Source organism: Nicotiana tabacum, chromosome 12 (genome assembly GCF_000715075.1).
Source record: "Nicotiana tabacum cultivar K326 chromosome 12, ASM71507v2, whole genome shotgun sequence".
Lineage (NCBI taxonomy): Eukaryota > Viridiplantae > Streptophyta > Magnoliopsida > Solanales > Solanaceae > Nicotiana > Nicotiana tabacum.
The window spans coordinates 30,494,635-30,516,863 of NC_134091.1; the positions used below are offsets into that span (position 1 = coordinate 30,494,635).

Here is a 22,229-nt window from a genome sequence, read left to right on the forward strand (position 1 = left end):
AAGTTAGGCCGATATTCCAAAAATTGCTTTCTTGCTTGAATTGACCTCCGGACATCTCAAATCTAACAAATTAATTCAATTCAGAGAATACTAATTACAGAAATTAATTCCAAATAAAAATACTAATTTTCTAACAAAATCCAAAATTTAACTCAAAAATTATCCGTGGGGCTGACGTCTCGGAATCCGACGAAACTCATAAAATCCGACAACTCATTCAATTACGAGTCCACCCATGCCAATTTTATCGAATTCCGATATCGGATTGACCTTCAAATCTTCATTTTATATTTTTGGAAGATTTTACAAAAATCTGATTTTTCTTCCATAAATTCACGGATTCATGATATAAATGAGTATAAAATCATGAAATATAATCAATATAGGATAAGGAACATTTACCCCAATATTTACCCGTGAAAATGGCCCAAAAATCGCCCAAACCGAGCTCCCAACTCTATTTTTTGTCAAAAATGGTGAAAAAACATGTTTATAGAGTATCTGGTGTTTTTGAGCGTCACATGTAGCGTGGGGCGCTGCCTGTGGTGCAGTTTCCAGTACCCAAAAATTCCCAGAACCAGGGCTAGCGCCCCACGCTACCCTGGGCGCTCGTGGCGACGGGAAATCTTTTCCGATAAGAAATGGGCATAACTCTCTCATACGATGTCCGAATTCGACGATTCTTTTTGCTATGGCTCCAAATTTTCAATACATATCTAATGCTTCAATCAAAAGTGAATTTGGAGCTCGTTTGCTTAATGGGATACCACGTATTCTTGAAGAATCGATGTCGAAATATAACAAAACAAGTCCGATTGACCTCAATTTTTGCATACAAGTCATAATACATCATATGAAGCTATTCGAGACTTCAAATAGTAAAGAGGAGAGTAATTACTCAAAACGACAAACCGGGTCATTATAACTTTGCAATTTCCTTATGAAGGTAGAATGATCTAGAAGCATTCACTTTATCAAATCTCTCACAAAGATCTTCCTAGACCTTGTGTGCATTACATGCATAGATCACATTGCTCAGTATATTAGGAGCAACAATGTTCATTATCCATGCCAGAATAATAGTATTACATCGATCCCAGAGTTCATGAAGACTTGCATCATGTAGCTCTTTCCTACAGGTTCTTAGCACAAAACCTAACTTGTTTTTGCCATGCAATACAATTTTCATAGATCTACTCCAAAGAGAATAGTTTTCTGAACCTCGAAGTTGAAACGAGATAAGGACAACACCTTGAGTGTCAGAAGGATGAATATACGAAGGATGATTGTGATTAATTAAATCGAGATTCTGAGTATCTGCTGATGGCAATGTAACAATAGTCGAAGCAGATTCATTTTCATTAATTTCCATAGTAACTTCGTAGATTTGTAAATGGAAGAAAATTACACACTCAAATTGTTGCAGGAACTCAGAAAAGTTGTTGAATTTGCTCAAAATCAGCAAACCCAAGCTTGAGAAGAAGTTGTATCTTCCGCTGTAATTTGAAGCAAGTTATGGATTCGAGTAGCTCAATTGTACTTTTTTCTCACTAGTCTGCCATTGTTGAACTCGCCGGAGTTGAGCCGAGCTCTGATACCATGTTAAAGAGGCACAACCATTGGAGAAGCAGAGATGAAACAAAGGAGGAAGGAGAGAGAAAGAGAGCTGCCTTTAGGAAATATCGAATCTCATTTTTTAGCATGTACTGTACATGTATATATATATATATATATATATATATATATATATATATATATATATATATATATATATATATATATATATATATATATACATACATACATACATACTAACTCCTTAACAATAAAATAACAGTTGTTGACAACTGTACACTAATCCACTAACTAACTTCTAACAGTCCAACTAACTCTACAATGTATATACTTCTCAACACAAAACAACCTCTCTGAAATACTCCCATCAAACACTTAACTAATCTAACAGGAGGAATATCATTTCAAAAACATATTGATATATGTTATAAATATATTATACTATGGATGTTCATTTAGTACTCCGTTGTAAATAAGCTTCCTAAAGAAACTTATCTATATAAGACTCCGCCGTAAATATGTTTATCTATTTAGTACTCTATTGAAAATAAGTCTCCTGAAGAAGCTTATCATTTCGGTACCCCGTTATGGATAAACATCACCCCCAATAGAAGATTATCTATATATGGTACAATGAGCTTATCCTTTCAGTACCCCGTTATGGATAAACATCACCCCTGATAGAAGATAATCCATATCTGGTATAATGAGCTTATCCTTTCAGTACCTCGTTATGGATAAACATCACCCCCGGTAGAAGATTATCTATATCCGGTATAATGAGCTTATCCTTTCGGTACTCCGTTATGGATAAACATCACACCCGGTAGAAGATTATCTATATCTAGTACAATGAGCTTATCCTTTTGGTACCCCGTTATGGATAAAAATTATCCCCGGTAAAATTTTATCTATATCTGGTACAGTAGCAGCTTACATAGTAGCTTGCAGAAACAACTTACACAGCAGCTTACTTTCTTTTATAAATAAAAGAGGTTTCAGTTAATTATGTACATAAGTTTGAAGCTTGAATAATATATTAGTTTCTCTCTATACTTGTCTTTACTTTAATATCTTTATTTATAACAATATATAGTTTTTGTTCTGTTTCTTTAGAAAATATGAACTTTTAATAAATAGACATGTTGGACATGATATTCTATTTCACTGTTTTTATGTTCTTCTGTTATCACGTTAATAAAAATTGCACTGGACTCTATAATTTTATTGTTTTTGTTATTCTTCTGTAATTGGATTCGACAATGTTCCAACTTTATCCAAATTGATTCAACAAGAAAAACTTTTGCATAGAGAATCACTCTGCTAGTGCTTTTCCTATTTCTGGTGACCCATGAAGAATTGACCCTTATTTATATTTGCATCGAGTCATGTATTAGAACAAACATCAAAGTTATTTTATTTGCCAAGTTTACTTTAGAATGGAAAAAGATCAAAATAACTACTCTCTTGCAATATCATGTGGCAAATAGCAATGAAAATCTAGTTTAGAATGTCTATAATTAGTTCCTTCCTGAGTCCCTTAAGTCCCAAGGGCATTCATTTCTACTGCGAGCTCATCAATGTTGAAATTTCTTATAAAATATCCTTCTATTCTTGTGGAGCGGGCCGAACGCCTCGACAATAGATAGATGCATCTATGGATCGTGTTGCACATCCCTCAGCAGTGTAAATGTCACTCTGGATCAGGCCGTACGACCTCGGTATAAATCGTGCTTAATAATAACAATTACACGATACTTTGACATTTTATTGCAGCTTGTGAAGATAAACGATTTATTGAAAATTATTAAATTATGAAAGAATTATTTATTTCTGCTTGTTAAGAAAATTATTGCTATTCACATAAACCATGTTTATTTAAATATCTTTGTCTTTATATTATTGACCCATAGTGAGTGTCGAAGTTGACCTCTCATCACTATTTATTCGAGATTAGACTTGATACTTATTTGGTACTTGTTATTTACGTACTCATGCTACACTTGCTGTACTTTTGTGCGGGATTTGAGACAGGTGCTTCAGGTGGTCCTTCCGGCGCGTACCCCCGATATCCAGAGGCCTAGTGGTGACCTGTTTCCTGAGTCGTTCTGCAGCCCTAGAGTCTCTCTCTCTTTTGTATTTTTGTATTCTGTCAATTTCATATCGAGACAGTGGTTAGAAGTTTGTATAATCTACTAGATGCTCGTGTATTTGTGACACCACATCTTGGCACACACACTAGTAGAATTGTGGTTTGAACCATTACTTGGTTTTATCTATTTAAACATTTTATTTTCTTAAAATTTTGCTAATAAGAAAAGTTTAATTACTCGAAAACTTATTAAAAGAAGAAATGCATGTTTAATTCTCTAGTTGGCTTGCCCAGCGGTGATGTTGGGCGCCATCATGAAATATAGGCGAAATTGGGTCGTGACAGCATGGTATCAGAGCACTATGTTCGCATAGGTCTCACAAGTTATGAGCGTGCCTAATAGAGTCTCGTGGATCGGTACGAAGACGTCTGTACTTATCTTCGAGGGGCTATAGGGTGTTAGGAAACTACCTTTCTTCATCTCCTATCGTGAAGTTGATGTAGTACTAAGTATCTTTCTTTTATTCTCTCACATATAGTGAGAACGCGCTCTACGGAGGTTCCAGACCAGAGAAGAGCTGCTTCCTCTGTTGTTAGAAGCTGAGGGAGGGCTCTAGCCCATAGTAAGGGACAAGGACGTCCCAGGATTACTCCAACTATGCCACCATAGGTCCAGCAAAGGATCCTATTATTGAGGACAAGGAGAGGTGCCTGGAGCAGAACTAGCCCCGGTGGATTTCACGTCCGCACCGGAATTTCAGGAGGTTATAGGCCGTATGTTGCGGTTCATGGATACTATGACTCATGCCGATTTATTTCCGGCAGACCCAACCACATCTTAAGCGGGAGGGGGAGCACATACCCCTACCGTGCAGGCTCATGGGCATGCAGTTGTAGTATATCAGACACAAGGTTCACTACCCGTAGACGGAGCCCAACCAGTGGCAGCAGCTACCCCTGAGCCCAGACCAGTTACGGTCGACGAGCCGTAGAAGCTATTGGACAGATGGACCAGGCTACATCCTCATGTCTTTGGGGGTGAGCGACATGAGGATCCCCATGACTTGGTTGATCGGTGCAGGGATAGATTGCACAACATGAGGATATTAGAGTCTCATGGGGTAGACTTTGCTACCCTTCAGTTGGAGGGCAGGGCCCGTAGATGGTGGCAGTCCTATCTTCTTAGCAGACCAGCAGATTCTCCTCCCATGACTCGAGACAGGTTCACCCGTATCTTCCTGGATAGCTATATTGCACCCTTCCTGAGGGAATAGTTGTGGTTTCAGTTCGAGCAGCTCCAGCAGGGTCAGATGTCAGTGACCGATTATGAGGTGAGGTTCTCTAAGTTGTCTCGTCATGAACTTATTATATTACCTACTTATACAAAGAGAGTATGGAGGTTTGTTGCGGGTTTGCACACTGGTTTTCAAGCCACTATGGCCCTAGAAGTTGATACGGGGACTTCTTATGAGCTGGTTGTAGAGATACCCTAAGGATTGAGGGTGTGCGTCAGCGTAGCCGAGAGTAGGCTATGAGAGACAAGCGATTTTGATAATCGGGAGAGTTCAGAGGTGCCCCGGCTGGGGGTATAGGTCAGTTCGTAAGAGGTCAGTCCAGCAGGTCCCCATACCCAGCACCACCGCCTCCTCGGGGTGCTCCAGTGCGACCTTATTTTAGTGCTATGCCAGAGATTTCTTACCGCCCACCAGCTATTTAGGGTTCCTCCGGTGGGTATTCAGGTCATCAGGGTCAGACTTCAGGTCAGCAATCCACCGTATCGAGGGATTATTTAGAGTGCAGGGATTTCTGTCATATGCGAATGTTCTGCCCCAGGCTTCAGGGTAAGCCAGTAAAGTAGAGTCAGCAGCCCATAATTACAGCACCAGTTGTTCCACCAGCCATCCGACCGCCTAGAGGCGGAGGGCAGGTAGGTATGGGTGGTTGTCCTAGAGGTGGAGTCCAGTTAGGTGGCGCTCTAGCTCGGTTCTATACTTTTTCGGTTTAGACTAGATGTAGTGGCCTCAGATGCCGTGATCACATGTCTTATTTCTATCGGCAGTAGAGATTCCTCAGTATTATTTGATCCAGGGTCTACGTATTCATATGTGTCATCTCTGTTTGCTCATTTCTTGGGTGTTTCTCATGAGTCCTTGGGTACTCCTATTTATGTGTCCACTCCTGTGGGCGCTTCTGTTGTTGTGGATGGATCTACCGATCCTGCATTGTTACATTCTGTAGTTACAAAACTAGAGCACATCTTTTGCTGCTTGATATTACCGACTTTGAGATCATCCTGGGCATGCATTGGTTATCTCCATATCATGCCATGCCAAGACTGTTACCTTGGCGATGCCAGTGTTGCCTAGATTGGAATAGAAGGGTTCGTCTGTCAGTGCATCTAGTCGGGTTGTTTCCTTTTTGAAGGCTCGACACATGGTCGAGAAGGGTTGTTTATCTTATTTGGCCTATGTTCGGGTCACTACTGCAGAGACTTCGGCGATTGATTCAGTGCCCATAGTCCGGGATTTCCCTGATGTGTTTCCTTCTGACTTTCCAGACATGCCACCAGATCGTGATATTGATTTCTGTATTAATTTGGCTCCAGGTACCCAACCTATATCTATCCCACTGTACTGTATGGCTCCAAAAGAGTTGAAGGAGTTGAATGAACAGATTGAGCAGTTGTTATTAAAGGGGTTTGTCAGGCCGAGTGTGTCATCTTGGGGCGCACCGGTATTATTTGTGAAAAGGAAGGATGGGACTATGCGAATGTGTATTGATTATCGCCAATTGAACAAAGTTACCATTAAGAACAAGTACCCGTTGCCGCGTATTGATGATTTGTTTGACCAGTTCCAAGGTGCCGGGGGTGTTTTCTAAGATCGACTTGAGATCGGGGTACCATCAGTTAAAGATTCGGGATTCAGATGTTCCGAAGACTGCTTTCCGGACTAGGTATGGCCATTATGAATTTTTGGTAATTTCCTTCGGTTTGACTAACGCCCCAGTAGTGTTTATGGATTTGATGAACCAGGTGTTCAGTCCATATATTGATTCGTTTATCATTGTTTTCATTGATGACATATTGATCTACTCGTGTAGTATGGTGGAGCACGAACAAAATTTGAGAGTGGTGCTACAGACCTTGCGGGAACAAAAGCTATATGCTAAGTTCTCTAAGTGTGAATTTTGGCTAGACTTTGTAGAATTCTTGGGACATATTGTATCGGGCGAGGGTATTAGAGTTGATCCCAAAAAGATCGAGACAGTTCAAAATTGGCATCGTCCCACCTCGACGACTGAGATCGGGAGTTTTCTGGGGTTAGCGGGTCATTATCGTCGATTTGTGGAGGGATTTTTATTTATTGCAGTAACTTTGACCAAATTGACCCAGAAGGGTGCTCCATTACGATGGTCCGATGATTGTGAGGTGAGCTTTCAGAAGCTCAAGACAACATTGACTTCAATATCGGTGTTAGTGTTTCCTTCCGGTTCCGGGATGTATACAGTATATTGCGACGCTTCACGCGTTGGCCTGAGTTGTGTATTGATGTAGGAGGGGTGAGTTATTACATATGCTTCGTGTCAGCTGAAGCCCCACGAGAAGAATTATCCTGTGCATGATTTGGAGTTGGCTGCGATTGTTCACGTCTAAATAATTTGGAGGCATTATCTTTATGGGGTGTCCTATGAGGTTTACACCAATCATCGCAGCTTACAGCATTTGTTCAAGTAAAGGGATCTAAATTTGAGGTAGCACAAGTAGCTTGAGTTACTAAAGGATTATGATATTACTATCCTTTATCATCTGGGCAAAGCAAACGTAGTTGCAGACACCTTGAGCAGAAAGGCAGAGAATATGGGTAGTTTGGCCTTCATTTCAGCGGAGGAGAGGCCATTAACTTTGGACATTCAGTCCTTGACCAATAGACTTGTAAGGCTGGATGTTTCATAGCCCAGTTGAGTTCTTGCATGTGTTGTTGCTCAGTCTTTACTATTTGAGCAGATCAAGGCTAGACAATTTGATGATCCACACTTGTTGGTTCTCTGAGAGACGGTACTACGGGGTGGTGCCAAGGAGGTTACTATCGACGAAGATGATGCTCTGCGACTACAGGGTCGCCTATGTGTTCCTAATATGGATGGGCTGAGGGAAAAGATCCTAGAATAAGCACACAGTCATTGGTATTCTATTCATCCAGGTGCTACGAAGATGTATCGCGACCTGAGGCAGCATTATAGGTGGCGGCGGATGAAGAAAGACATAGTTGAGTATGTAGCTAGGTGCCTAAACTGCCAACAAGTAAGTATGAGCACCAGAGGCCAGGTGGCCTACTTCAGCAGATGACTATACTGGAGTGAAAATGGGAGCGCATTACTATGCAATTCGTTGTGACTACGTATACTTCAGAGAGGTTGGCCCAGATTTATATTCAGGAGATAGTTCTGTTGCATGGTGTGCCAATTTCTATTATATAATATAGAGGCCCTTAATTTACTTCACATTTCTAGAGAGCAGTACAGAGTGAGTTGGGGACCCGTGTAGAGCTCAGCACAGCTTTCCACCCACATACCGACGGGCAGTCAGAGCGGACAGTTCAGATTTTGGAGGACATGCTCAGAGCATGTGTGATTGACTTCGGAGGTTAGTGGGATTGTTTCTTGCCTTTGGCCGAGTTTGCTTATAATAACAGTTACCAATCCAACATCGAAATGGCTCCATTTGAGGCTTTATATGGCGGCGATGTCGTTTTCCCATCGGATGGATTGAGCTCGGCGAGGCTAAGTTGTATGGTACTGATTTCGTGAAGGATGCCTTGGACAAGGTAAAGTTGATTCAGGAGCGACTTCATATAGCATAGTCCAGACAGAAGAGTTACGCGAATCAGAAAGCGCGTGATTTATCATTTATGGTGGGTGAGAATGTTCTCTTGAAGGTTTCGCCGATGAAGGGAATCATGAGATTCGGGAAGAAGGGCAAGTTGAGCCCAAGGTTTATAGGCCCATTTAAGGTGTTGAGACAAGTTGGGGAGGTTGCGTACGAGCTTGTCTTACCTCCTAGTCTATCGGGAGTTCATCCGGTTTTCCATGTATCCATGCTCCGGAGGTATCATGTCGACCTGTCACATGTGCTAGACTTCAGCACAGTTCATCTAGATGAGAGCTTGGGTTATGAAGAGGAACCAGTTTCCATTGTTGATAGGCAGGTTCGCCAGTTGAGGTCCAAGAAGATTTCTGCGGTAAAAGTTCAGTGGAGGGCCCAACCAGTCAAGGAAGCGACTTGGGAGACCGAGGAGGACATGCGAGCAGATATCGACACTTATTAAGCACTCCGGGTATGATTCTAAACTCGTTCGAGGACGAACATTTATTTAAGAGGTGGAGAATGTAACGATCCAATTGTTCGTTTTGCCATCTAGAACCCTGTTCCCCTAAATAAGACTCCTCGTATGTGCTTTTACTGTTTTATGACTTACGGGGATGGTTAGTTCAGGAATTGGAAGGGTTCAGGTTGAAATCAGAAAACTTGGTTCCTAAGTTGGCTTTAAAAGGGGTAAGTTTAACTTCGATCAACATTTTAAGTAAACGACCTCGGAATCGGTATTTAACAATTCCAATAGGTTCGTATGATTATTTTGGACCTAGGCGTATGTTCGGACCGGGTTTTGGATGACCCGGGAGCGTTTCGGCGCCTAATAGTGAAAGTTGGCTCTTTGAAGGTTTTAAAGTTCTTAAAATTTTGGTTTGGAGTAGGTTTTGGAGTAATCGAGATCCGTTTTGAATTCAGAGCCTGTCAATAGTTCCGTATAGTGATTTAAGATTTTCACGCAAAATTTGGTGTCATTCCGAGTAGTCTAAGTATTATTCGGCGCGTTCGGAGCAAATTGAAAACTTGAAATTCATATTTTGATTCAATTCGATTTTGGGGTGCGATTCTTGGTTTCGTTGTTGATTTACGAGTTTTGAGAGTTCCGAGCAGGTCCATGTTATGTTTACAGACTTGATTGTACATTTGAATGGGATCTTGAGTGGCTCGGGTGAGTTTCGGACTGCCCGGAGCAATTTTGGAAAAATCCTATTTTTCAGTTCTGGTTTCCTTCTTCACGAACGTAGAAGGACTCTCGCGTTCGCGATGAAGGATTTGGGGAGCTGGGCAGTTACCCTTCGCATTCGCGGGAATGGGGTCGCATTCCCGAAGCTTGGGAATCCCAGGCCTACATGTTCGCGAAGGTCTTCTCGCGTTCGCATAGAAGGACGGGGCCTGGGAGGGGTCAGCATATTTTACCCTTCGCGTTCGCGAAGGGTAGGCCAAGTATGACTTCGCGTTCATGAGACCCCTGTCGCGTTCGCGAAGGGCGTTTTCAATGCCTGGGAAATTTTTCCTTCGCGAACGCGAGGCAATTACCGCGTTCGCGAAGAAGGATTTTACTGTGCCGGACAGAATGTTTTAAAAATGGGGCTTAGTCATTTTTAGCCCATTTTCTCCATTATTGGGCGATTTTAGAACTTCTTGAGAGGGGTGTTCACCTAGGAACTTGGAGGTAAGTTAGTTCTACCTATTGTGAGTTAAATACATAGATTATGGGTAGATTATAATATGTATATTATGAAAATCAAGGGTTTAAATGAAAAATCTTGGTTTTGATAAAAACAATGAGATTTTAACCACGAAAATGGTTATGTAATGGGATGAAAATTCTATATTTGAGTTCTTGAGGTTATGGGTGATGATTGTCTCCAAATATTTTTGGAATCCGAACACGTGGGACCGGGGTGAATTTTAGGAATTTTACCAATTTGGGTTGGGTAATTACTCTAATAGATAAATTATGAAATTTTGAGTAGTTATTGATTAAATTATATAACATTTGGCTAGTTTCGGATTTTTCGGCACCAATAGAGGCTTTAACGCAGAATTTTGATCGGGAAGTGAACTTTGAGACGAGGTAAGTCTCCTGTCTAACCTTGTAAGAGAAAATTTACCCCATGGGTATTTTAAATAAATATTTGTTTCTAATTGTGGGAGCTACGTATGTACATGGTGACGAAAGTCCGTGCGTAGCTACTATTATACTATTGCCCGGGTAGTATTAGGACCCAATTCATGAACTATTTAGAATTTTTCACTATACTTGTTAAATTAAAATGGCTAAATTATATTAGAACTTGTTAGAGAAATTTTAAAAATAAATGAAAATTTTATTACCTTGGATATAAATCATTAATAATGTTTAAGTCAAAAGCTTATAAAATATTTTTCTATTCTTGTGGAGTGGGCCGAACGCCTTGGCAGTAGATAGATGCATTTATGGATCGTGTTGTACATCCCTCGGCAGTGTACACGTCACTCTGGATCGGGCCGTACTACCTCAGCATAAATCGTGCTTAATAACAACAATTACACGATGCTTTGACATTTTATTGTAGCTTGTGAAGATAAGCGACTTATTGAAAATTATTCAATTATGAAAGAATTATTTATTTCTGCTTGTTAAGGAAATTATTGCTATTCACATAATCCATGTTTATTTAAATATCTTTTTCTTTATATTATTAACCCATAGTGAGTGTCGAAGTCGACATCTCGTCACTACTTCTTCAAGATTAGACTTGATACTTACTGGGTACACGTTGTTTATGTACTCATGCTACACTTGCTGCACTTTTGTGCAGGATCTGAGACAGGTGCTTCATGTAGTCCTTCCGGCGCGTACCTCCGATATCCCGAGGCCTAGTGGTGAGCTGCTTCCTGAGTCATTCTGCAGCCCTATAGTCTCTCTCTCTTTTGTATTATTGTATTCTTTCAATTTCATATCCAGACAGTGGTTAGAAGTTTGTATAATCTACTAGATGCTCATGTACTTGTGACACCAGGTCTTGGCACACACACTAGTAGAATTGTGGTTTGAACCATTACTTGATTTTATCTATTTAAACATTTTATTTTCTTAAATCTTGCAAATAAGGAAAGTTTAATTACTCGAAAACTTATTAAAAGAAAAAATGCATGTTTAATTCAGTAGTTGGCTTGCCTAGCGGTGATGTTGGGCGCCATCACGACCTATAGGTAAAATTGGGTCGTGACAATTTTCACATAAAATACATATACAATAACTTCAATAAAAAAAACTTACCTGAATCCATGATGCATTTTCTTGATAATACTGAGCGGAAGCCTTCTTTAGAGTTGTTGTTCTTCAGAAAATTAGTACTTCTCTCTCTTTACATTTTCTGTGTTCTTTTCAGAATAGAATCTGATGGAGTTACGCTGTTCTTCTTTTAACATGCAGAGAGAGGGACCATCGGTTAATTTTACTTTTCATCAAAGTAGGTTAGTGGGGAGTTATAACCATAATTAACTTCCCCTAATTTTATCCAAATATTAATTTAACAAAATATATTTATTAAACCAAATTATTTATAAACCACATGTGGGCCATATTTTACATTCTCCCACTTGCCGCACGCGATGTTACTCACTTAATGGTTTAATAAATATTTCAATCATTATGTGCACAATAAAATATTAAGTTCTCCTTCATTGGAAATATCACTCGTTTTTATTGAATAAGTAAACTAATATGAGTTATGGCGGTTGTACATCACTTACTCGATATAATCCCTTCCTCTTCCGGTACTTGCATCTCAGACTTTGCTATCTAACTAGCATGCTTCATCACTCAATCGACCAGTGACACGGTTAATGAACAATATTTTCAAACTAAAAGAGGTGTTTGGTAATTTGTCTACAACAAGCTCATCCCTCTTTTGCTGGCACCTAGTACATATTGTCAAGCTAGTCGACATCCTCAATGGTGTTTACAATACAAGCAGAATTTGATGCTCTGCAGTGCAGTCAAACATGGTTTTTGGTACTCCCTCTCCTCATCATGTCATAGGATGCAAATAGATTTTCAAAATCAAACACAATCCTGATGGCACAATAGAACGCTAAAAAGCTTGACTTGTCGCTAAAGGATATGCCCAATGACCAGGCCTCGACTTCAACTCCACATTCAGCCCCGTAGCTAAGCACACAACTAATCATGTCATTATCTCCATCGATTGACGCCATCTTAGGTTGGCCTATCCACTAGTTTCTACAAAACAACCTCAAGGCTTTGTGGATCCTCATTTTCTTGATCATGTATGCTCATGAAGAAAGCTATTTATGGTCCACGCCTAGCTCCTCGTGCTTGGTACATGGAGCTTCATTCTTACTTACTTTCATGTGGCTCTAATAATACTCATTCTGATACTTCACTGTTCAAATATCGTTGTAGCTATTCTCTTCTCTTCCTTCAAGTTCATGTAGACGATATTATTATCACATGCAACTCAAAGTATGATGTCCAGTCTATCATAGTGAAGTTGGCATCTCGACTCTCTCTTAAAGATCTTGGTTGCCTGCACTATTTCCTTGGAGTAGAGGTTACTCCCCACAATAGTGGATTAATTCTTACACAATGCTAGTACATTTTTGATATACTGGACTTCCACAATATGTTAGATGCCAAAGGGGCGTCCATTCCATTGTCTTCCTTATCAGATTTGTCTCTCAATGATGGCTCCGCCCCAACAGATGCCAAAGAATATCGAAGAGCTATTGGTGCCTTACAATACTTATCACCAACTCGTCCAGCTATCTGCTTTGCAATAAATAAATTAGCTCAATTCATGCATTCTCCAATAGTTAACCATTGGCAAGCTGTCAAAATGCTTCTTAGGTACCTCAAACACACTATTTCCTATGGCTTACACTTCAAGAAGTCTTCGTCTCTATCGCTAACAACATTCTCAAGACGCCGACTGGCGATTGGGCTGACAGCTATGACGATCACATGTCCACATCAGCCTACTTAATTTTCTTGGATCTAATCCATTAGTTGGTCTTCCAAAAAGCAAGTACAGTTGCTAAACCATCCACTGAAGCAGACTATAAAATAGGGGCTACAACCGTTGCAGAAATAAATTGGCTATCTAATCTTCTGCATGAACTTTCGCTAATCCAGTTAAAATTACTGGTTGTATGTTGCGACAATATTGGTGCCACTTATCTTTGTAAAAATCCTTTTTTCCATATTAGGATGAAGCATATGGCCATTGACTTTCATTTTGCGCGCGATTAAGTTTTCAAGGGAAAAATTGTCGTGTGAACAATTAGCAGATCCACTAACAAAGGCTCTTCCTAAGCGGCAATTCTTCCAACAAGTCAACTAGATAATGCGGGGCAATGATAAAGATAATCAAAATCCTAACAAATTAGTCTCATCAACGTGAATATCTCTGTTTTGTTGTGATTATTGTTTACTTAGTTCTAGTTTTACTCATTCTCAAACTCTTGTGAATATCTCTATCGTATTTAACAATTATAGATTTACCTTCGGAATGTACTATAAAAAGGCACATAGTTGAGTCAATGAAATTATCTCTTTCCTGCAGATATTGAGATTCATAAGATGCCGGTATAGCAGTATTTATATCGTAGTAGATGAGACTTAGTTCCAGAATGTAATGTAATGCTTAATCTGTCAGTAGCTGGTAGTTTCGAGTAGACAAGATGTGTTGCAAGAGCTTGGGGCATGATATCCAAATTCTTCTTGCTTTTTAAAACTGGTGCTGTACATATCCCTTTGAAAATTTGCTTACCAAATAATAAAAAAATTGCAGCAGTTAAAGATTGAGTTTTTACGTCGTAAAATAGATTGCAATTAGGTCCTACCTGAGAATGAAAGCATAGTCTGCCAAATGCCAATGTAAATAGGAATAAGTGGTGATTAAGGGGCGATGAATGATTTGAGTGAGGTTGAATATAGATATGATAACATGATAGATAATAAATGAAGGAATGAATAAAATATATCACTCGTGTTGCAGTAAATAGTAAACTTGACCAAGGGAAGCCATACTAGTGTAAATAAGATGAAGAACAACATGCATTATGGGCAACGAACAAAACCTGAGTAGCAGCGCAAAGATGTTTCAATAATCTAAACTTGAAACATAATGAAGTCGTGGAATTTTGAAACGTAAAACTTTAAATCTAAAATCCAAAAGAACTGTAAGCTAAAAACAGGATAAGAGTATTGCATAGCCTCTAACTTTAGTGAATGACTGTATTTTCAGTCCGTAGCACCTCGATCTCCAGTGCTGCAAATAAACATATTGAGCGTACAAAACAGATTTTAGAAGAGTCTTATGATAACAAAGTATCAATTTGAAAAATAGAAGAACTCTACTGGATATCTTTGGTTGCTCAGTAACAAGACAAAACCACTTTAAAACAAACATAGTAAATTTATAAAATTCTCCAAATTTTCATGGACTTGTCATATATTATCATTAGGCTGCTCTCTGCCTCAAACTCAAATAGTAGCTAATATTGCAGATTTAAAACAAAATCCTCTTGAAAAAGTAATCCTTGGCAGCTGCAGTGTCTTATTCACAGAAGACCAATTTACTAATATTGATATATTGTTTGTGCTGTACGGGTTTCTTTCGGTTTCTCAATAAAGCGGGAGAAAGCACCCTCCACTTCCAACCAAGAGGTTGTGAGTTCGAGTTACCCCAAGAGCAAGGTGGGGAGTTCTTGGAGGGAGGGAGCCGAGGGTCTATCGGAAACAGCTTCTCTACCCCAGGGTAGGAGTAAGTTGTGCGTACACACTACCCTCCTCAGACCCCACTAGTGGAATTATACTGGGTTGTTGTTGTTGTTGTAATAAAGCGGGAGAAACAAACCTCTCCTAAGAGACACCAACAACCTTTCAAACAAGCACCCACTTTACCCTCTTAATATAGTTATAGACTCAATCCATTCTAATTGGAGATATTTGTGCCAGTCAAACAACGTATCTTCAACTATACAAAGAACAAAAGCAGATATTTCCATCAACTCAAAAGGAGTACTCAAATGAACCAAGTGAATTAGAGTTAAAAGTAATATCAAAAGCTTGTTAGTTCTTCAATTTTAGTTTGCTATTTGTTTCTCAAACATACATATATATTGCTTAAAACCATCAACTTCATCCAATTCAATTGATTCAAGATGGAAAGTTAGCAGTTTGCAGTGGTAAGATCAGAGATGGGAATTGAGCTTTCATTTAATAATCTTCTACTTTTAGTTTGATTATCTTTCGGGAATAACCAATCTTTGTTCAAACTCCATTTACTGCCCTCTCAATATACTATATGTATATATCCCGAGGATGACTTACCTATTCAAAGATCTCTGCCAAAACCTTTAAGGGCCATTTGAATGTCCACCTTCATAATTTGAATATCCTCCGCCTTGAAGTGACGTCCTTCAGAACTACGAAACAATGCATTTTCCAATGCTGTCTGTAACAAACCCTCAATATCAACTATGCTTAATCCCTGTGTTGCAGAAGCTGCACATCAAACGTTTATTCAGTATCTTAAATATTCATATGTTCCCAAATCTTAGGACACAAAATAATGATACATCATATAGAACTAACCTATGGCTGAAAGGTCTATGTCAGAATCAAAAGAGATCCATCTCTGCATCCTTTTCGAGTTGATTTGCAGAATCTTCAACCGTGCATCTTCATCTGGTAGATCTACTCGCAAGCGCAACCCAAATCGCCCTAGTCTACAATCACACCAAGATATGTCAAGTAAAATATATTGAATATATAGAGGGACAGAGGGGCCAGGTAAATCGGACAAGCTATTTTAGTTTCCACTTCAAAACTATTTGGAATAATATATGAAAACCAAATTTAAAAGATAAAGAGAGATTATTGGAGAAATGTATACCTCAACAAGCCATCATCAATCAATTCAATCCTACTAGTTGTCCCCACAAGCAACAGATTGGTTTGTCTGCTAACGCCATCAACCTAGTCTCGTCAAACCACCATTCGTTAGTCATATATAATACTTAAGAAGCAAAATCGTTCATAGAGTTGGGGAAGGTGAAAAACATAAAGGATTTGAAGCCGACCAATGTTGACAGTTGACTCGCTATCCTATCAGTTGCCATGTTTACTCCTCTTTTCTGATGTCAACAGCCAAATTATAAGTTAAACACTAAAATAAGCACAAAAAGATGAAATCAAGCTAAGCAACTAGGAAATGCTTACCCCTGCGATGGCATCGATTTCTTCAAATATGATTACATGAACAGGACTTTCATCACCTAATGAAGCAATATGTATCATCAAATAACTAAATATATCTACTATATAAACAGCAACATAAGAATTATTATCTTACCTTGATAGACAGTAAAAGCTAATAATGAGAAAGTTCTACCCAAAGACTGCCCATGGGCTGAAGAAATAAATTCGCTGCTTAGGTCTTTGTCTAATATTTTATCCAATACAAGATTGGTCACCGAAAATGTATTTCCAGTGTGTTACTTGGCACCCTGTGCAGCCTCTTCATTTTAATTCATTCCTATAATCTCTAACATCACTTTAATGATTGCTAATGGAAACAAACTGTACAGCTGATATTAGCTCTACAACTGCCACCAATTTGCCTAGAGGGAGATACATATGCATTTGAACAAACCAAGAGTCGGATCATACAATTTAAAGTAGCTAGAAACAAACATCTTATTGTAGACCCCAAATTCTAACCTTTCAAATCTAGAGAAAAGAAAGGATGAGGAAGAAATAGAAAACACAGGAGACATCATACTCTTACCCATTTGCTCAAAATCTTTAATCGATGGAGCAAAAACATCTCTCAGATTCTTTTCACCTGATCCTACCAGAGTGCCTATGATCTCCGGCCCTCTAACAACCTAGGAAAAAAAAATAGAAGAAAGTCAGCAATAAAAAAAAATATAATGGACTTCCCTTAAAATTACAACCTTTAATTTTGCATTGAGAATTTTCGCTAAGCGTCTCGCAACCAGTGTTTTTCCTGTTCCAGGTGGTCCGTGAATGATTAAGCTTTTTATAGGTTGGAGCCTAATCCTTCATTCATTAAAACAACAATCAAACATTTGATAGTAAGCTCATCAAGTATGCAGAAAAATCTAATTTGATAAGAATACTTACTCTCTTGATAAATCCCGCGGTAAGGTATGAGGGAGAACTAATTTCAAAATGATATCTTTGAAATGGTTGTTAGGTCCCCCAAATCCCAAGGATGCCATTTCTTCTTCAAGCTCCTTCATAGTGAAATATCTCCTTAAAACTTCGTTCTTAACTTCTTTTTGACCACGAGCCTAGCAAAAAAGTGAATGACTCAACAACAACAACAACAATAACAAAACCAATATAATCTCACGAGTGGGGTCTGAGGAGCGTAGTGTGTACGCAGACCTTACCCCTACCTTGAGGTAGTGAATGACTCCATATACTTAAAAAAAACAATTGGTATATGATTTACGTACCTGCTGAAATTTCTTTCTTAATTTTACGTGGTTAAGCACCTTTAGTTAAAAACTTTATCCTCCAAGTATAAGCTTTACCAAAATTTTAAGAGATTTGAAAATGGTCTATGAATAGAAAATTGGCAAAAGAAGTGTAATCATAAGTTATAATTCACCTCATATCCCGAGGATATCATTTCTGCTTCAAGCTCCTCCATACCGAAATCTCTCGATAAAACTTCTTTCTTCACTTTTCTTTGTCCATGGACCTAGCAAAAAAGTGAATGACCCCATATTCTTAAATAAAACACTCAAAATTTGATTTACAAACTTGCTGAAATTCATTTCTTAATGTTACATGGGAAGGCACTTTTAGCTCAAAATTTTATCCTTCAAGCACAAGCTTTGCAAAATTTTAAGGGCTTTGAAACTGAAAATTGAAAAAGGAAGTGTAGTTATAATTTACCTCAATATGTTTTTTGTTGAAAATATGCCATTTCCTGCGCTTCGGTACTTTGAATTCGCGAAAACTAGAGATCTTAGTCGAGTCTTTGGTGTCTTGAATCCCAAGTGACCAACTGCAAAAGTTAGGCACAATGCAAATTTTGCTTTCCGAAAAAGTTGTTACTTGTAAAATCCATAAACTATGGTCTTAGTTTGTACATAGCAATTGAGAGATCTGGAAAGTCAGGCTAATGGTTTACGATTTACCTTTCCACCGTGGCTCTTTGCACTGTCTTCTTAATGTACATCCCTGCATTTGCCATCTGACTTCCAGCAAGGGCAAGCTTAAGTTTCATAGCCTTCTTCAATGTTAAGCACCCCTTATATGCTAATATAAATGGTTGTCCCAAAACGGTGCTGAAAGAGGAAGGATCATTAGTTACATTCCACCTTCTTTAGGGGGTTTAGATCATTTGAAGTTGGGATTTCTTAAGCGTCTCCTCTTCTAAACATATGCGTTGCACTAACTAAATTCAAAAAGTTAGGGTGATTGTTTTGCTATTTTCACATGTTTGGTTGGCTTAAATATTTTGGAAAATATTTTAATCACGAACTCATTTTACTCCAATGGGAGAAAATGACTTTCCTACCAAAATGAGGAAAAACATTTTCAAAAACTCTTTTTCAGCCTTCTCCACCCTATTCCCCCTACCCCCACTCCCATTCACCACCACCACCACCCCCAAACCCCCACACCAAAATATAGCCACTGCCACTCCGGCCCTAGACCTCAACCTACTACCTTCTCCCACCTTTATCCATATCATCTCATATAGTGTTTGCCTAAATTATATATTTTTCAAAAATATTTTTTATTACCTAACCAAACACTGAAAAATAAGTAAACAAATCATTTATTTTCCAAGAAAACATTTTCCAAGAGACCAAACACACCCATAATCTTTTAATTTCTATTTTGACTCAAAATCATGAAAGCACAAAGGTAGTTAAAAAGCCAATTCAGTGTAGCAACATTTACTTCTCTGGCTGGTGGAGGTTTATTTTTAATAGTCCTCTGGTGCATCTCGTTTTGCTTCTCATCACAGTACTTTCTTTGGAAAGGTAAGTAATAAAAACAGAAAGCAACATCAAAATGTTTCTCATCTGAGTCTTTTGCAACGATCAAGAGACCAAGGGAACTAAGCAAAGCATATGAAAATCTGCATGCCTTTAATTTCTTAAATATGAAAATAAGGATTCAGTATTCGTCCTAAACTATGAGGGCGTCACGTCATAAGTAGACTTTGACACCACAAGTCATGTAACGCTAGCTTACCAAACAGTAATAGTAATACTGCAGCACTGAGGTCAAAATCTTGATATGGCAAGTATACTAGATGATGCACACCTTAAAATCTTAGATTATTATTAGTTTAAACCACAAAATAATACAAATTGTGGAGCAAATATAGTTTGAATCATTATTGTTTTGTCTTCCCTGCGGATGTAGGGTGGGGGCGGGAAGGAGAAATCTCAAAATCTTACAACTTTAGGAACCAAGATTCAGTTCCCTTCGCATCATACTCAACAGTCATAGTAGCCTGCACATACAGCATACAACATTATAAAGGGAGAAAAGGAAGGAAAAGGAGAAATCAAGTTTCAGTGAAAATAAGAATGCTTTTTCAATATAGTCACAGTATATGACTAAAAAAGACCATAAATAACAAGTTGAATAAAAAACTTAACCAGCAAAGAAACAGAAAAAAGCTTCATTTTGTTAGCAAGTAAAGAAACATAGCTCATTCTGAGGTGGAACCATATACCCAGTGGCGGAGCCACATTGAACCAAGGGGTCGCCGGAAAATTACACTATATTGCTAGATAAGTTTTTTTATTTTATGTATATTTACTATACGTTGACTCCCCTTGATTTTATTATTTATATTTTGACACCCCTTGATGAAAATTCTGGCTCCGCCACTGCATATAACGCTGCATTATATTGATGCTTGAAATAGAAAAGGCAATTCATGTAAAATTCAAAGGTAATTGGTATTTGAAAGTAATACAGAATCACTGTTCACAACTATTCGATTGTTAGAGCTACATATTGTGCCTATATAATAAATCGTGATCATCTGACTGATTAAAAAGCAAGGGGGAATCAACCTATGGTTAAATTTGAATATTTTTTCCTTTGACCCATAAAAGAAAAAAGGAAAAACATGAATTCCAAGGGAAAAACAAGAATAAACACGCACCTCGGCACCCAAGTACAAAGGTTTCCCTGTTTGCTGCTCCCAGAAACTTGCCAGTCAGTTTCGCTTAGGGTATCTATAAATACCCGTTTGTGGACCCCACAGTTTGCATGCAACTTATTTCCCTGCTTCCTAGTCCTAATGTGATTGGGTTCTAATTGGCTAATTGTTGGATAAAATTGTACTTAGTACGTTGTCGTTAGGTTGCTGGTAGTTTTGGGATATCCAGTTATCTATCTCACCTTTTAAAATAATTCCGTATATTTCTGCTTTTTCTACCAGGCACATCTCCACTAATTGGCAAGATATCAACAAGAGTCCTATAAGCTTCAACACTACTAATCTTTCAACACTACTAAACTTTCTGAGCTAGATAGACCTCTAGGAGACCAAGAAATCATATCTGCTTTGTTAAGTTTCAAAGTTTCAATTATGACAATTCCATCTTATGTTAATTTGTAGGATTGCACGATTCGAAACAAGCAAAAAAGAAAGAATGAGATGCTATCCAATAATATGATTGCTAAATTAATGGACAAGAAAAAAGGACTACATTGCAGCACATTTATTAGACCTCAATCAAAGGAGTTCAGATTTCTAATCAAGGAATCCTTCGCCAGCAAATATTCTGTATCCAAAAATAAGCTCTCAATCAAGGCTTGAATAACTCCCCAATACAAGCATGTGACAAGGAAAGTCACAATTGAATCTGCGCTCTCCCAAGAGCAGGATTCGAAGAGGCACCCCTTGGGTCAAATCCCTTTGATGATCTCGTGCCTCTAATTTCGGTCAAGACTCAACGACCCTTTTCCCCTCCTATAAGAAGACTGCTAAGATCAAATGGAAGGCTTGCACAACTACACACATTGTCTTCTAAGTCTCTCTACTTCTTAGCCTAAACACTGTAATCCTTAGTTTATTAGTGTCTCAAAAGATAGGAAGAATTAGAACACAAAAGAGAGTTGTGTCAAACATTCAGAATTCACTGTTGCCATTTTTCGTTGGTGGAGAACGAGTCAAAACCATCTGTATTGTAATACTTTCAAGATCTAAAGGGAACCCTTGTGACCCAAGGAAAACTGGATGTAAGTACCACAATGGCACCGAACCAGTATAAAATTGTTGTATGTTATTTACTTTTTAATTATTGTTATCTTTCATTCAGCACTGTGTATAGTTAACTAAAATCATTGTTAGTCGACTAATTTTTAATAAACCACAATTCACCCCCCCCCCCTTTGTACTTTTAATTAGTATTAGAGCAATGCTCACAATCTTTGCTTAACAGCTTGTGAGAAAAAGATCATGGGATCTAACACTGTTGTTGGTGCTCTATTTCAAGAAGGAACCTCTCAGGTTCGACCTCCTTATTTCAATGGTCAGCATTTTTCTCACTGGAAAGTACGCATGGAAACTTACACAATGTCTTATGACATCAAAGTTTGGCGTGTGATCAAAAAGGAAAATCTTCCAATCCCTCCTAAGAAGGATGCAAATGGTCAAGTCA

The 22,229-nt window shown here is 38.6% G+C and overlaps 1 protein-coding gene across 1 annotated transcript; it reads right to left on the reverse strand.

The window, feature by feature from the left end:
- Positions 1-14,580: 14,580 nt before the first annotated feature.
- Positions 14,581-20,871, reverse strand: LOC107774494 (vesicle-fusing ATPase-like). The gene is made up of 14 exons (XM_016594039.2): positions 20,726-20,871; positions 20,007-20,062; positions 18,729-18,878; positions 18,484-18,595; positions 18,194-18,286; positions 17,701-17,870; positions 17,511-17,616; positions 17,342-17,441; positions 16,774-16,829; positions 16,635-16,688; positions 16,448-16,530; positions 16,147-16,280; positions 15,883-16,056; positions 14,581-14,818 (listed from the first exon to the last, which is right to left on the reverse strand). The coding sequence occupies exons 2-13, from the start codon at positions 20,054-20,056 to the stop codon at positions 15,887-15,889; spliced, it is 1,278 nt and encodes a 425-aa protein (XP_016449525.1). The 5' UTR covers positions 20,057-20,062; positions 20,726-20,871; the 3' UTR covers positions 14,581-14,818; positions 15,883-15,886.
- Between the last annotated feature and the right edge of the window lie 1,358 nt (positions 20,872-22,229).